The 13169-nt window shown below is 43.8% G+C and overlaps 1 protein-coding gene across 14 annotated transcripts in view; it reads left to right on the top strand.

Annotated features, from left to right (window-relative positions):
- fbrsl1 (fibrosin-like 1) overlaps positions 1-13169 on the top strand; it is a 1210587-nt gene that overhangs the window by 1184714 nt on the left and 12704 nt on the right. For 11 of the 14 annotated variants that reach the window (XM_072468583.1, XM_072468681.1, XM_072468689.1 and 8 more), the window contains 5 exons: positions 1770-1802; positions 3310-3351; positions 5506-5577; positions 10050-10185; positions 12605-12685. In XM_072468583.1, coding sequence (XP_072324684.1) covers positions 1770-1802; positions 3310-3351; positions 5506-5577; positions 10050-10185; positions 12605-12685 — 364 coding nt within the window. The remainder of the gene's footprint in view (positions 1-1769; positions 1803-3309; positions 3352-5505; positions 5578-10049; positions 10186-12604; positions 12686-13169) is intronic. The other 3 variants (XM_072468419.1, XM_072468623.1, XM_072468648.1) reach the window with 3 other exon arrangements.

Genomic DNA, 13169 nt, shown 5'->3' on the forward strand with positions numbered 1-13169 from the left:
ACACTGGGGAATGATCAGTGCAGACCAGTAATGTGTACATCACATGAGAGACAAGTCCACCCAAGGGTCACAATCAAGCTAGCAGCTTTAAGTTAATAGTGATCAATATCTTTATTTACAACTGAAAGCCCCCTGAGGGAGGTCTTGCTGCTTTCAGCATAGCTTTGTTTACAGGGTTGACCCTGGTGCATTTTCTGCATTGAGTGAGCTACTACATTCCAGGTCATTTGTTGGTGTTTATCCAATATTAACCCATGTCTGGATTTGAAAATGGGTGCCTCCAAAATTATATGAATAGCAAGTTTTTGGGTTTCGCTAATAGGTCGATATTTCAAGCAGTAAGAGTCTTTTTCGACTCGTAATGAGAACTCTGCTTCTCTCTCCTCAGATACTGCCAGACCTACTGAGTATTTCCAGCACTTCCTGTTTTATATCCGGCAATGATGTTTTAATAGCTTTGCAGTTTGTGTTGAGATCTCAAATCGCAATTCTGTGAGCCATTGTTTTTAATGTAGTTTTGTTGAGTGAGCTTTCAAGCCCAGTGAGATGCTGGTAATCTGAAAGGAATATGAAAGGAAAGGGTTTGCATTTATACAGTGACTCTCACAAGCTCTGCTCACCCCAAACCTTTTACAGTCAGTTGAGTACTTTGGCAGTGCAATTACTCTTATAGTGTGGGATCCCACTGATGCGGGAGTTATTATTTAGGCAAAAAAGTGTTGTAATAAAGGTTGAATAAGAACAGCATTAATATTGCATTTCAGTACATGGGGAAAATCAGTGGGCATGTTGTGCACTTTGAGTTCTTGATTAAATGCAATTATTATTCTGGGATGTGTTGACTGAAAGTTTTTTATGTTGATGGATTCTGATAGGAACAGTAAGGGTCACTGCCAAAAGAATTGAGTAAAAGCTTTGTTAGTGCTGATTGTTGGAGGTGTTCCTTTTTCCATTAAAATAAGTCCAGTAACATTGTCAGATTCGATGGGCCAAATGGCCTCCTTCTGCACTGTGAATTCTATGAATCTATGAAAAAAAGTGCGGGTAGACTTGCTCCATCTCTGGAGTTCAGGAAGATCGGAACTATAACTATGGTACCCAACACGGAAATCATTTTCCAGTATTTACTGTCAGGCTCTCAGCCAGTGCAGTACTGTAATTGAGATGCCTTGTTACGGAAAGCTGGTATATTTCTGTAACAAACTATGTTAACTTAGAACCAAATGAATGGTGAAATTTAGTTCAAATTCCATGGGGACAAGCTAGCTTGAAACGAATGAGATACAGAGACCAATGATGAAAACGTCTTGAGCACAACATTTGTTCATATTTCAAAAAGTCACTAATATAAATAAGGCACACCGTAATATACAGCAGCAATCCTCTCCGCATTTTGCTGAAGAAGAGTATTATTGGCAGTGACACACAGTGAATGTAGATAATATGCTGTGTATTAGTTTAGCTTCTTTGAGAAAATGTTTGCATTACTTTGCTATCTGTAAGTGCTTTTACAAAGAATAATTTACCCTTTTACTGATGGTGACATGAGTATTTGATTTGTATCTGATGTTTTTAAAAAATGAATTCCATCTTTCCCAAGAATTCTTTGAAATTGCCACTGAGTGATTATGTTTGGGTGAGTTTAATGCATTAGACCCTGACAGCAGTCTTATTAGTTTATCCAAGATGGTTTTTATATTGTCAGTTCCCATTAATATTTTGCTTCTATCAATATAATTGTACAACCTTTCTGTCTCATCTTTTTCCAGCAGTTGTCAGACCCCTACAGACAGTCAATAAGAGTAAGTGAGATCTACCTTTTTAATGGTTAATCATTTTGTAAAAGCATTATACACATTATTAAGTTAGTGTATTTTTATTCGAAAACATTGTGTTTATAATGGAATCTGTGAAAGTGTGCACACTGCAAGTCACAGGTTATTTTCCTGCTTGATTGCAACTAATATTTTTAATACCCGTTTATGACATTGGGTCTAAATTCCGAGTGGGCTGCTCAAGCTGCTGACTGCCATTTAGTTTTTTTTTTAGCGGTTCTTATTGAATTACGTGATTCTAGTGCTTCATGTGTGTGACATATTTTTGTTCTGACATGCTGGTGTGTGGATGTTCATGCACCTGATTCGCCACTTCAACCTTGTGGTCATGAAAAAGCAGGGTGAGGAGACTTATTTTCATTGGCTCCATCTGTGTGAAAGGGCTGCACAAGTTAGCCGGGCTGTGCTTCATAGCTGAACTACAATTTGGACATTTGGGTATAATTTTTTGACACATTTCCTTTCACATTAGGAAGTGTCTAATTAGCTGTTTCCTGGGGGAATTGTGTATGCTGGTGGAAATCTTTAAAGGAAAAGTATAAATTCCTTTTGAAAGGAAGAGGCATTTTTAATTGGTTTTATTTTATAGATGGCTTGCATTGTTGAATCCAGTCTTCATAACTCTAATTGGCCAGGCATGAGCTCAGGAGAAATTCTGAAATGTGGAAATTATCTTTCTTTCTCTAAAGCCAGTATTAGGAAATGGCAAATGTACTCCTTTCTCAACATTGTAAAGCAAAAAGACACTGCAGTTCTTTGAAAACTGTTTTAAATGTTCCCATAAAAGTAAGGATTTCTGTAATCAAATAACTATGTTTACTTATGCGGTCTGTGCAGTTGTAATGATGTATGCATTTGCATGCATATTATTTTGGAGAATTAATTGAGCACTTTTGAAAAGTTAACTTGGTGGAGGCTCACCTCCCTCGAACTCTAAATGAATAAACATGGCAAGTGCATTTATGCTTAAAATTATTATAGAATGTTCGCATTGCTTAGATTCATCATTCTCTACCATCTGGCTTGTGGCACAGGTCCGGCCAATAAAATTATATGAAGCTTGTTTTAGTGAATTTGCCCTATATCCTTTCTGTGGTTTATATCTTCAGATCTTGCTTGCTTGCTAGAATCAGTCGAGAGTTTGTTGTGGTCACCCGCACATCAAAATTCCTGTAGTGATACATTCATTGTGAATGCAACTTTTCTTTGAAACATGTTGAAGTTCCTTCATTTTCTGGCAACTTAAGATGGCAAATAATGGAATTATCGCAAAGTTCTGGCTTCACAAATCTGTTATCTGCTCCAGCGAGGCTTTCTATCTTCCCACTGAACGCTTCTTTGCAGTCTGCCATGGAAGGCCAAGGGAAAAACCTATGGATCATTTTGTTTAAAAAAAAATCAAGACGTCTATTTTTGACATGGTTTCATCCATGAAGAGTTCAGTGTTTCATTGATGTTTACTGTTTTCTTCCAGCTCCCACTCAAAAGGGTAAATCTACCTCAAAAACCAATGGGCGTAAGTATACTTTGAGTAAAAGTATTAGTTGAGACCCTAGCGCACCTGGAGCTGAATCTTTCCCCAGGGCTTCAGTTTCGGAGAAGCCAGGTTCAAGGCTGTCTGGAAATATTCTGCTCTTTGTTTTGGGATTTCCAGAAAAAATTCTTCAAATAACATCCTTCGCTGCCAAAAGCAGGAAGTTCGCTGGACTCGATAGCTAGACCTTGAAATTGGGGCACCAAGCATATTTGTGGTCCCACATATCAGGCTCTTTGTGAAATTTCCAAATATGCCTGCCAGCTCTTTGGTTACCTCAAGATCGAAGTCATCTTCTCTTCTCTTAAATGCCAGATAATTAATGATAGAAGCCCAGAGAGAACACACTTACGACCATTATTACCTTCCTGATCCTTAAACTTGACCAGCTCCCAAGTTACTCCTATTCCGTCACGGAAACCAGTTATACCGCTGAGCTCTACTTCTTGCATTGTTCTCAAAATATACTCTTGTCAACTATTTTCATTATTGCGGGGTCAGGATGAGAAAAATGTTGGTTCACAGTGCTCTGCTTCTCTGACTGGTTTGGAAACATGTTTGGGCCACTATTGAGAGAGACAAACCATTTAGTTCTTTCTCTTCTCTTTTTCCCTCCACCCTCCCACAAAAGGAAACGGATTGTAATGATAGATTGTCAGGTTCTCACTCCTTCAGGACCCAAGTAATTGGTCGTTCTCTACCACCACAATCATGATGTCTATCAGCTGGAAGGTTCAAATTACCTCAACCACAACAGAATTTGTTAATGATATTAAACAAGAAAAGCTTTCCTAATAGTCCAACATTAACTATTGTCTTCTGGATAAGCACTTCATGTGCCCTCACCAATGTTCCTGTGGTGAGCCAGATATTCTGGGAAGGGGCAGGTAGGGAGAAAAATGCAAACAGATGTCTGATATATTGAGCCCGTTAACCTATGCTAGTTATTGCAGTTGTTCTAGAAGTAATAACATGAATGGCTTTGGTCTCAGTCCGAGAGATAGCTCAGCTATGTGCTCTAACAACTTGACTGTTTTATCAGACCTCTTCTTAACTCAGGAGATGATCATTCTTTAATCCTATGCCATCAGCTGTGAAGGAGAGTTAAGATTCTACCTTACGAGAGCACAGATAACAGTCTCTTGCTGTGCATATAGGAAACCCAGTCAACTGTGAAGACGAGACATTGGGTTAGCATATTAGAGAGCAAAGGATGGATAAGTGGATTGTGTAATATACAACTACTAAGTAGTTAGTGACCTCCATTCCATTCCAAAATAATAATTCACCACCCTGGGAAAGATTAAGTCATTCAGGAAGAACTACAGCCCACATATGTATAAGTTACCATTGAAGATGCCTACATGGTAACCACAAGGAATATTCCTAATATTCGTGTTGCCTTTTGGACCTCACTTTCACGACGTGCCAGGGTCATTTTGGTATCTGCTGTAGCTTCTAGTCAAACTGATTCTTCTTCTCATTGAGAAGGAACATCCGTTCCAAAAATGAACTATGGCATATGCAGAAGATTGCTCACCATAGGTGCAATAATTATCATTCTTCAAGCTAAGATCTCCTTTGCATAGCAACATTACTTGGATTGAGGAAGGATGCATTTGATTTCTTACAATGAGAAAAGGCACCTAAACTCTTACAGCAACTGAAGAACAGAGGACGTACCTCACCAGTTTCCAATTCAGCTGAAATGCAAAATGTTATGGTTTCTTCACAGTAGAAGCAACACTGTCATAAAGTCAAAACCAGTTTATCATCCATATATGTTGTCTTGACATTCCATCTCACAATATGGGAGCAGTAACCAGCCCAAATGTAATGTGCAAGGCGCATTCTGTCTCAGGATGGTGTGTCCTTGATCTAATGTATATTTGCCTACTTGGAAGCAACTCTTGTCGTATAATTGAAAATAATTTCTGCATTCATGCAGTCTCTGCTTACCTGTCAAATATTTGCTTCAGGCTTCACATTATGTATATCTGGCTGCTGTCCATTTTGAGGTTTTTCTGCTTGTTGTTTTATGCGGTGCTTTGCATTTGATTTTCGTCAATTTGCATGTTTTGTTACTGCCAGTTGAAACGTGTCTGCTAAGGTGTGTTGTGTCTTTGTGTCTTACAGAAGCCTGGGAAATGGTGCGCTGTTCATGTGCAAATTGCCTGGCAGATCTACCATCACCAGCAAAAGTTAAAGGTATTGAAAAGACAAACCTGCACAATTCCAGGGGTGGCAAATTTTTAACACTTTTCTCACCACATCTATTTGTTAGCTATCTTAGTAAATAAAGATATGTTAAATAGTCAATATTAAAGCTGCAAGATATGTGTGAGTAGTGAAATCTTGATAATATATGTAACCACTTTATACCAAATGGGTTCTGCGGAACTCGGGGGGGGGGGGGGGGAGAAAGAGAGCAGCAATGCCCTGACAGCAAAGAATAGAGAGGTGTGTGTGTGTACATATGCAAGAATGTACGAGAATGGGTCAGTGTGTGTGTAAGAGGGAGGTCAGTGTGTGTGAGAGATGGCAGTGAGTGTCTGTGAGAGACAGAGAGAGATGTGTGTGTGTGTGAGAGAAAGAGATGTGTGTGAGAGAAAGAGATGTGTGTGAGAGAAAGAGATGTGTGTGAGAGAAAGAGATGTGTGTGAGAGAAAGAGATGTGTGTGAGAGAAAGAGATTTGTGTGAGAGAAAGAGATGTGTGTGAGAGAAAGAGATGTGTGTGAGAGAAAGAGATGTGTGTGAGAGAAAGAGATGTGTGTGAGAGAAAGAGATGTGTGTGAGAGAAAGAGGTGTGTGAGAGAAAGAGGTGTGTGAGAGAAAGAGATGTGTGTGAGAGAAAGAGATGTGTGTGAGAGAAAGAGATGTGTGAGAGAAAGAGATGTGTGTGAGAGAAAGAGATGTGTGTGAGAGAAAGAGATGTGTGTGAGAGAAAGAGATGTGTGTGAGAGAAAGAGATGTGTGTGAGAGAAAGAGATGTGTGTGAGAGAAAGAGATGTGTGTGAGAGAAAGAGATGTGTGTGAGAGAAAGAGATGTGTGTGAGAGAAAGAGATGTGTGTGAGAGAAAGAGATGTGTGTGAGAGAAAGAGATGTGTGTGAGAGAAAGAGATGTGTGTGAGAGAAAGAGATGTGTGTGAGAGAAAGAGGTGTGTGAGAGAAAGATGTGTGTGAGAGAAAGAGATGTGTGTGAGAGAAAGAGATGTGTGTGAGAGAAAGAGATGTGTGTGAGAGAAAGAGATGTGTGTGAGAGAAAGAGATGTGTGTGAGAGAAAGAGATGTGTGTGAGAGAAAGAGATGTGTGTGAGAGAAAGAGATGTGTGTGAGAGAAAGAGATGTGTGTGAGAGAAAGAGATGTGTGTGAGAGAAAGAGATGTGTGTGAGAGAAAGAGATGTGTGTGAGAGAGAGAGATGCGTGTGAGAGAGAGAGATGCGTGTGAGAGAGAGAGATGCGTGTGAGAGAGAGGCGTGTGTGAGAGAGGCGTGTGTGAGAGGCGTGTGTGAGAGGCGTGTGTGTGAGAGGCGTGTGTGAGAGAGGCGTGTGTGTGAGAGGCGTGTGTGTGAGAGGCGTGTGTGTGAGAGGCGTGTGTGTGAGAGGCGTGTGTGTGAGAGGCGTGTGTGTGAGAGGCGTGTGTGTGAGAGGCGTGTGTGTGAGAGGCGTGTGTGTGAGAGGCGTGTGTGTGTGAGGCGTGTGTGTGAGAGGCGTGTGTGTGAGAGGCGTGTGTGTGAGAGGCGTGTGTGTGAGAGGCGTGTGTGTGAGGCGTGTGTGTGAGAGGCGTGTGTGTGAGAGGCGTGTGTGTGGGAGGCGTGTGTGTGAGAGGGAGGGGCGTGTGTGAAGGGGAGGGGCGTGTGTGAGAGGGATGTGAAAGTGTGTGTGAGGTGTGAGAGATGAGTATGTGAGAGGTGAGCGCGTGTTTTTTTTTATTCGTCCATGGGATGTGGGCATTGTTGGCTGGGCCAGCATTTAGGGCGGCACGGGAACACCGTGATTAGCACTGTTGCATCACAGCACCAGAGCCCCGAGTTCAATTCCCGCTTTGTTTGTGCGGAGTCTGCATGTTCTCCCCGTGTCTGCGTGGGTTTCCTCCGGGTGCTCCGGTTTCCTCACACATGTCCCGAAAGACATGCTTGTTAGGTGAATCGGCCATTCTGAATTCTCCCTCAGTGTACCCGAACAGGCGCCGGAATGTAGCGACTGGGAGATTTTCACTTCATTGCAGTGTTATATGTAACCCTACTTGTGACTGTTACAAAGATTATTATATTATTGCCCATCCCTGAGGGCAATTAAGAGTCAATCACATTGCTGTGGGACTGGAGTCACATGTAGGACAGGCCAGGTAAGGATGACAGATTTCCTTCCCTAAAGGACATTAGTGAACCAGATGGGTTTTTACGACAGTCGACAATGGTTTCATGGTCACCTTTCGACTTTTAATCCCAGATTTTTATTGAATTCAAATTTCATCATCTGCCATGGCGGTATTCGATCCTTGATCCCCAGGGCATGACTCTGGGTCTCTGGATTACTAGCCCAATAATAATACCGCTACATCACTGCCTTCCCTGTGAGAGAGAGAGAGGTGTGTCTGTAAGAGAGAGGTCTGTGGGTGTGTATAAATGTGTGTGAGAGAGAGTGAGGTGTGTGTGTGCGAGAGAGGTGTGCGTGTGAGGGGTGCGAGAGAGAGATGTGTGTGTGAGAAAGATGTGTGTGAGAGAAAGAGAGGTGTGTGTGCGAGAGAGAGGTGTGTGTGCGAGAGAGAGGTGTGTGTGCGAGAGAGAGGTGTGTGTGCGAGAGAGAGGTGTGTGTGCGAGAGAGAGGTGTGTGTGCGAGAGAGAGGTGTGTGTGCGAGAGAGAGGTGTGTGTGCGAGAGAGAGGTGTGTGTGCGAGAGAGAGGTGTGTGTGCGAGAGAGAGGTGTGTGTGCGAGAGAGAGGTGTGTGTGCGAGAGAGAGGTGTGTGTGCGAGAGAGAGGTGTGTGTGCGAGAGAGAGGTGTGTGTGCGAGAGAGAGGTGTGTGTGCGAGAGAGAGGTGTGTGTGCGAGAGAGAGGTGTGTGTGCGAGAGAGAGGTGTGTGTGCGAGAGAGGTGTGTGTGCGAGAGAGAGGTGTGTGTGCGAGAGAGAGGTGTGTGTGCGAGAGAGAGGTGTGTGTGCGAGAGAGAGGTGTGTGTGCGAGAGAGAGGTGTGTGTGCGAGAGAGGTGTGTGTGCGAGAGAGAGGTGTGTGTGCGAGAGAGAGGTGTGTGTGCGAGAGAGAGGTGTGTGTGCGAGAGAGAGGTGTGTGTGCGAGAGAGAGGTGTGTGTGCGAGAGAGGTGTGTGTGCGAGAGAGAGGTGTGTGTGCGAGAGAGAGGTGTGTGTGAGAGAGAGAGGTGTGTGTGCGAGAGAGAGGTGTGTGTGCGAGAGAGAGGTGTGTGTGCGAGAGAGAGGTGTGTGTGCGAGAGAGAGGTGTGTGTGCGAGAGAGAGGTGTGTGTGCGAGAGAGAGGTGTGTGTGCGAGAGAGAGGTGTGTGTGCGAGAGAGAGGTGTGTGTGCGAGAGAGAGGTGTGTGTGCGAGAGAGAGGTGTGTGTGCGAGAGAGAGGTGTGTGTGCGAGAGAGAGGTGTGTGTGCGAGAGAGAGGTGTGTGTGCGAGAGAGGTGTGTGTGCGAGAGAGAGGTGTGTGTGCGAGAGAGAGGTGTGTGTGCGAGAGAGAGGTGTGTGTGCGAGAGAGAGGTGTGTGTGCGAGAGAGAGGTGTGTGTGCGAGAGAGAGGTGTGTGTGCGAGAGAGAGGTGTGTGTGCGAGAGAGAGGTGTGTGTGCGAGAGAGTGGTGTGTGTGCGAGAGAGAGTGGTGTGTGTGCGAGAGAGAGTGGTGTGTGTGCGAGAGAGAGTGGTGTGTGCGCGAGAGAGAGTGGTGTGTGCGCGAGAGAGAGTGGTGTGTGCGCGAGAGAGAGTGGTGTGTGCGCGAGAGAGAGTGGTGTGTGCGCGAGAGAGAGTGGTGTGTGCGCGAGAGAGAGTGGTGTGTGCGCGAGAGAGAGGTGTGTGCGCGATAGTGAGGGGTGTGCGCGTGAGAGGTGTGTGCGAGAGAGAGAGGTGTATGTGTCTCCTAATGTTAAACAAATTTATGAATAAAGAATCAGCATCACTCCCCTTAAAAATGGCAAAAATAAGGTACAGCTTAAGAAATTTGCTGAATGCAGATGTTTAATTATAACAAATGTATACATACAAGAAATGGGAAGTGCTTTTATAATTTTCTTCATAGGTTTGTACATATTGCAAAAAACAATACATTTTCTGTGGTTTAATCAACACAAGCATGTTTCCTGGGGGTCAGTTCAGTGGTCTGTGTGGTCAAACGGCTTCTGTGGCCAGAAGAGTTTGAGTGACCCTGTACCGTACTCACCTATACCGAACCTCACCCCACCCGTTCCAAAAATTACAGTGTGACTGTTGCTTTTAAGTTCATCTATCCAAAGTTGTTTGCCAGGATTTCCCTTCCTTGGAGGTTCTCTCCATTGACTGTTAATCAGCAGGATGCCAAATGTATGTGGCTGACTGCTTTCCCAAACCATATCTCTCCATTTTAACACATCAGAGTTAGCATCTTGAACCAGTCTTGATTGTGGAATAATACTTCCTTTTGGTGCTCTGTTTCTGTAATGTGTGATATTGAAGATGTTTGTTTTACTTTAAAGCAACAAATGCCGTTGGACCATCACAAACTCGAAATCGGGGGAAAACTAGACCTGTTTAGTCGGCCACCTACACCAGGAATGTTCCCCGGATTCTCATATCCGCATGACCTTGCCAGGCCCCTCTTCTCAACCACAGGTCTGTCAGCTGGTGATATGGAATTTTAATTTCCTCTTTTCTTTGTTTATATTTCATATCGACCTGAACTCCCTGGAGTTTAGAAGAATGAGAGGCGGTCTAATTAAGATAATATAGAATTCTGAAGGGGCTTAAAGGATAGATGTTGAGAAAATGATTCCCCAGACTGAGGAATCTAGAACACGGGGTTACGGTCTCCGGATAAGGGATTGGCCATTTTGAACTGAGTTGAAAATTCTTCAATCAAAGTGTTAGAATCTTTGGAATTCTGTCTCCAAGGGAACAATAGATGCTCAGTTGCTGAGTATATTCAAGATGGAGGTAAATTAGGCGGCACGGTAGCACAGTGGTTAGCACTGTTGCTTCACAGCTCCAGTGTCCCAGGTTCAATTCCCGGCTTGGGTCACTGTCTGTGTGGAGTCTGCACGTTTTCCCCGTGTCTGCGTGGTTTTCCTCCGGGTGCTCCGGTTTCCTCCCACAAGTCCCAAAAGATATGCTTGTTAGGTGAATTGGACATTCTGAATTCTCCCTCTGTGTACCCGAACAGGTGCCGGAATGTGGCGACGAGGGGCTTTTCACAGTAACTTCATTGCAGTGTTAATGTAAGCCTACTTGTGACACTAATAAGGATTATTATAAATAGATTTTTCAATTACTGAAGTAAAGGATATGAGGAAATTGCAAGAAGGTGTTGAGGTAAAAAATGAAGAGCTATGATCGTGTTGAATGGTGTCGCAGACTGCAAGCTGGGACACCAGCAAAGGATCAGTCCAATCCCCCCTCTCACTTCTCACACACAAGGGGAGCAATGAATTTCAAACTGAGAAAGGATCTTCAGATTTGTCATTCCTCCCATTAATAAAGCACCTGCTGAGTATATTGCCTGACTGAAACTGAGATCAGTAACTTTTGCGGAAGCCTGATTGTGAAATGTGATCTAAATGTTTCAACCCGTGGAGCTTACTTGCTGCTTGAGCCTCCCACAACATTGCCAAGGTCCTGGGTTCAAATTCCACCTGTGCTTGATGCTCTAATTCACTCCAGCCATGCTTGTAATCACCTCCATTAGCTCTTAGTGCAGCCACTTAATCTCATTCTACAGTATATATGAATTGCGCCTTGAGTCTGAATTTAATTCTTAAAATAATTATTAAAATAGTGTCTAGACTAAAGCTGATGTCAACTTACTCCAGTGGCATAGCTTGAGATTTGATGGCTGCTGCTTTACATAGATTGCCAACTCACCCAGAATGCAACTGGAATAACTTCCACTTAGAATCATAGAATTTACAATGCAGAAGGAGGCCATTCGACCCATTGATTATGCACCGGCCCTTGGAAAGAGCACCGTACTTCAGCCCATGCCTCCACCCTATCCCTCTAACCCAGTAACCCCACCTGACCTTTTTGGACACGCAGGGCAATTTATCATGGCCAATCCACCGAACCTGCACATTTTTGGACTGTGGGAGGAAACCGGAGCACCTGGAAGAAACCCACGCCTATCGGTTTGCCGACCCCTCCCCCATGCACATCGAATTCAAAATCCTATTCCTCAATACCCTTGCCCCACCCCAACCTCTATGATCTCCTTTGGACTCTGACCATTTGTGCATCCCAGCCCACTCAACCACCTGTGATGTGGAGCCTTCTGCCGTTTCAGCCCCCCTCTCCTGAACTTCCTGACTCCCTCCATTTTGCTACACATCGCTGCTTTCAATCTCTCATGCTTTGTTACTGTTCGACAGCTGTAAAATTAAATGATTTCTTGAAAATCAATAAAATTGGCAACATGCGTCAGCAAAATTGTCATTGGATGAAAATATCACTCGTGCATTTCTTTCCTCCGCTGCTGCTGGCACATTGAACAGCATCTCGCTCATTTTGGTACTCTCCGTGTGCTGATATTTTTGGTACTGTGGTAGGTGCACATGTTAACTTTGACTAGCTGTCCACAAGACAGATGGTTGGCTGCCCAGCCAACGTTATGTTCAATAACATTCTGCCACTTTGCCGCATTCCCCTTAGTTTCTCTGGTGGATCTTCATTATCGCCGGGTTGCTGTCCTGTGCATTACAAAAGTTTGTAAGCGATCTCATTTAAAACCTGTCACTGGGGTTCTCATCTGTTAGATGTGTCCTGAAATCTTGGTGGATTGGAAAATGACAGTCTCCATTAGTCATGTGGAAGTAGAGTAGTAGATATGTTTCAATGGATTTCCATTTCAACAGAAAGCCGTCTCCTGGGCTGATGATAGAGTAATAATTTGAACTGTATGTACGTGTTCACTGAAATGACCCTATGTATCTCTATTCTCTGATGACTTGTTAACGGTATTGATGGATTGGTGCTTTCATCTTTTCTTGACTCCTTTATCCTTCATTTAACCAAGCTCTTTATTTTTGTTCTTTCCTTGTAGTTAATGCACATCCAGCTGCAGCCACCTTTGGGCCTCCACCTCATCACCACAGCAGCTATTTACCCACTGGTCACCTGGCAGGTGAGAGCTATGGGGGTGTTGGGCAGATGTGCAGAGTTGTGCAACCTTGTGCCTTACTGGAGCTTTGACACTGTTCATCCAGCCACAGCTAAATCCAGTTCTGTGATCAACTTTGCTTTTAGTTTACTGTCCCCCTCAGCTGCTTTTCTTTCCAAAGCTGATGATTTCTCCGTTCCTGCTGCAGCCCACAGGATACATCACCAGACCAATCTCAGCATCATGAAATACCAATGCCACTTCCTAGTTTTATTAACAGTCCATTCAGTCTAACAAATGTTATATTTCAACATCAAGTTAAAAGGTGCCAGCCCTGTCTGTTGCACCAGCCAGGCCTGCCTTTTGGTGCTGTGCACTGTCTCGGAGGCAAGATGGGGCTTATTTCGCAACCATGTGAAATCCTGCAGCAGTGGCACTGGAACCCAAGGGAAGTTACTGAGCGAATCTTAGCTGGGTTGGCTTCTCCCTCACTATTTAAAGAAGGTTG

The sequence above is a fragment of the Scyliorhinus torazame genome, chromosome 1 (assembly GCF_047496885.1).
Source record: "Scyliorhinus torazame isolate Kashiwa2021f chromosome 1, sScyTor2.1, whole genome shotgun sequence".
In the NCBI taxonomy this organism is placed as follows: domain Eukaryota; kingdom Metazoa; phylum Chordata; class Chondrichthyes; order Carcharhiniformes; family Scyliorhinidae; genus Scyliorhinus; species Scyliorhinus torazame.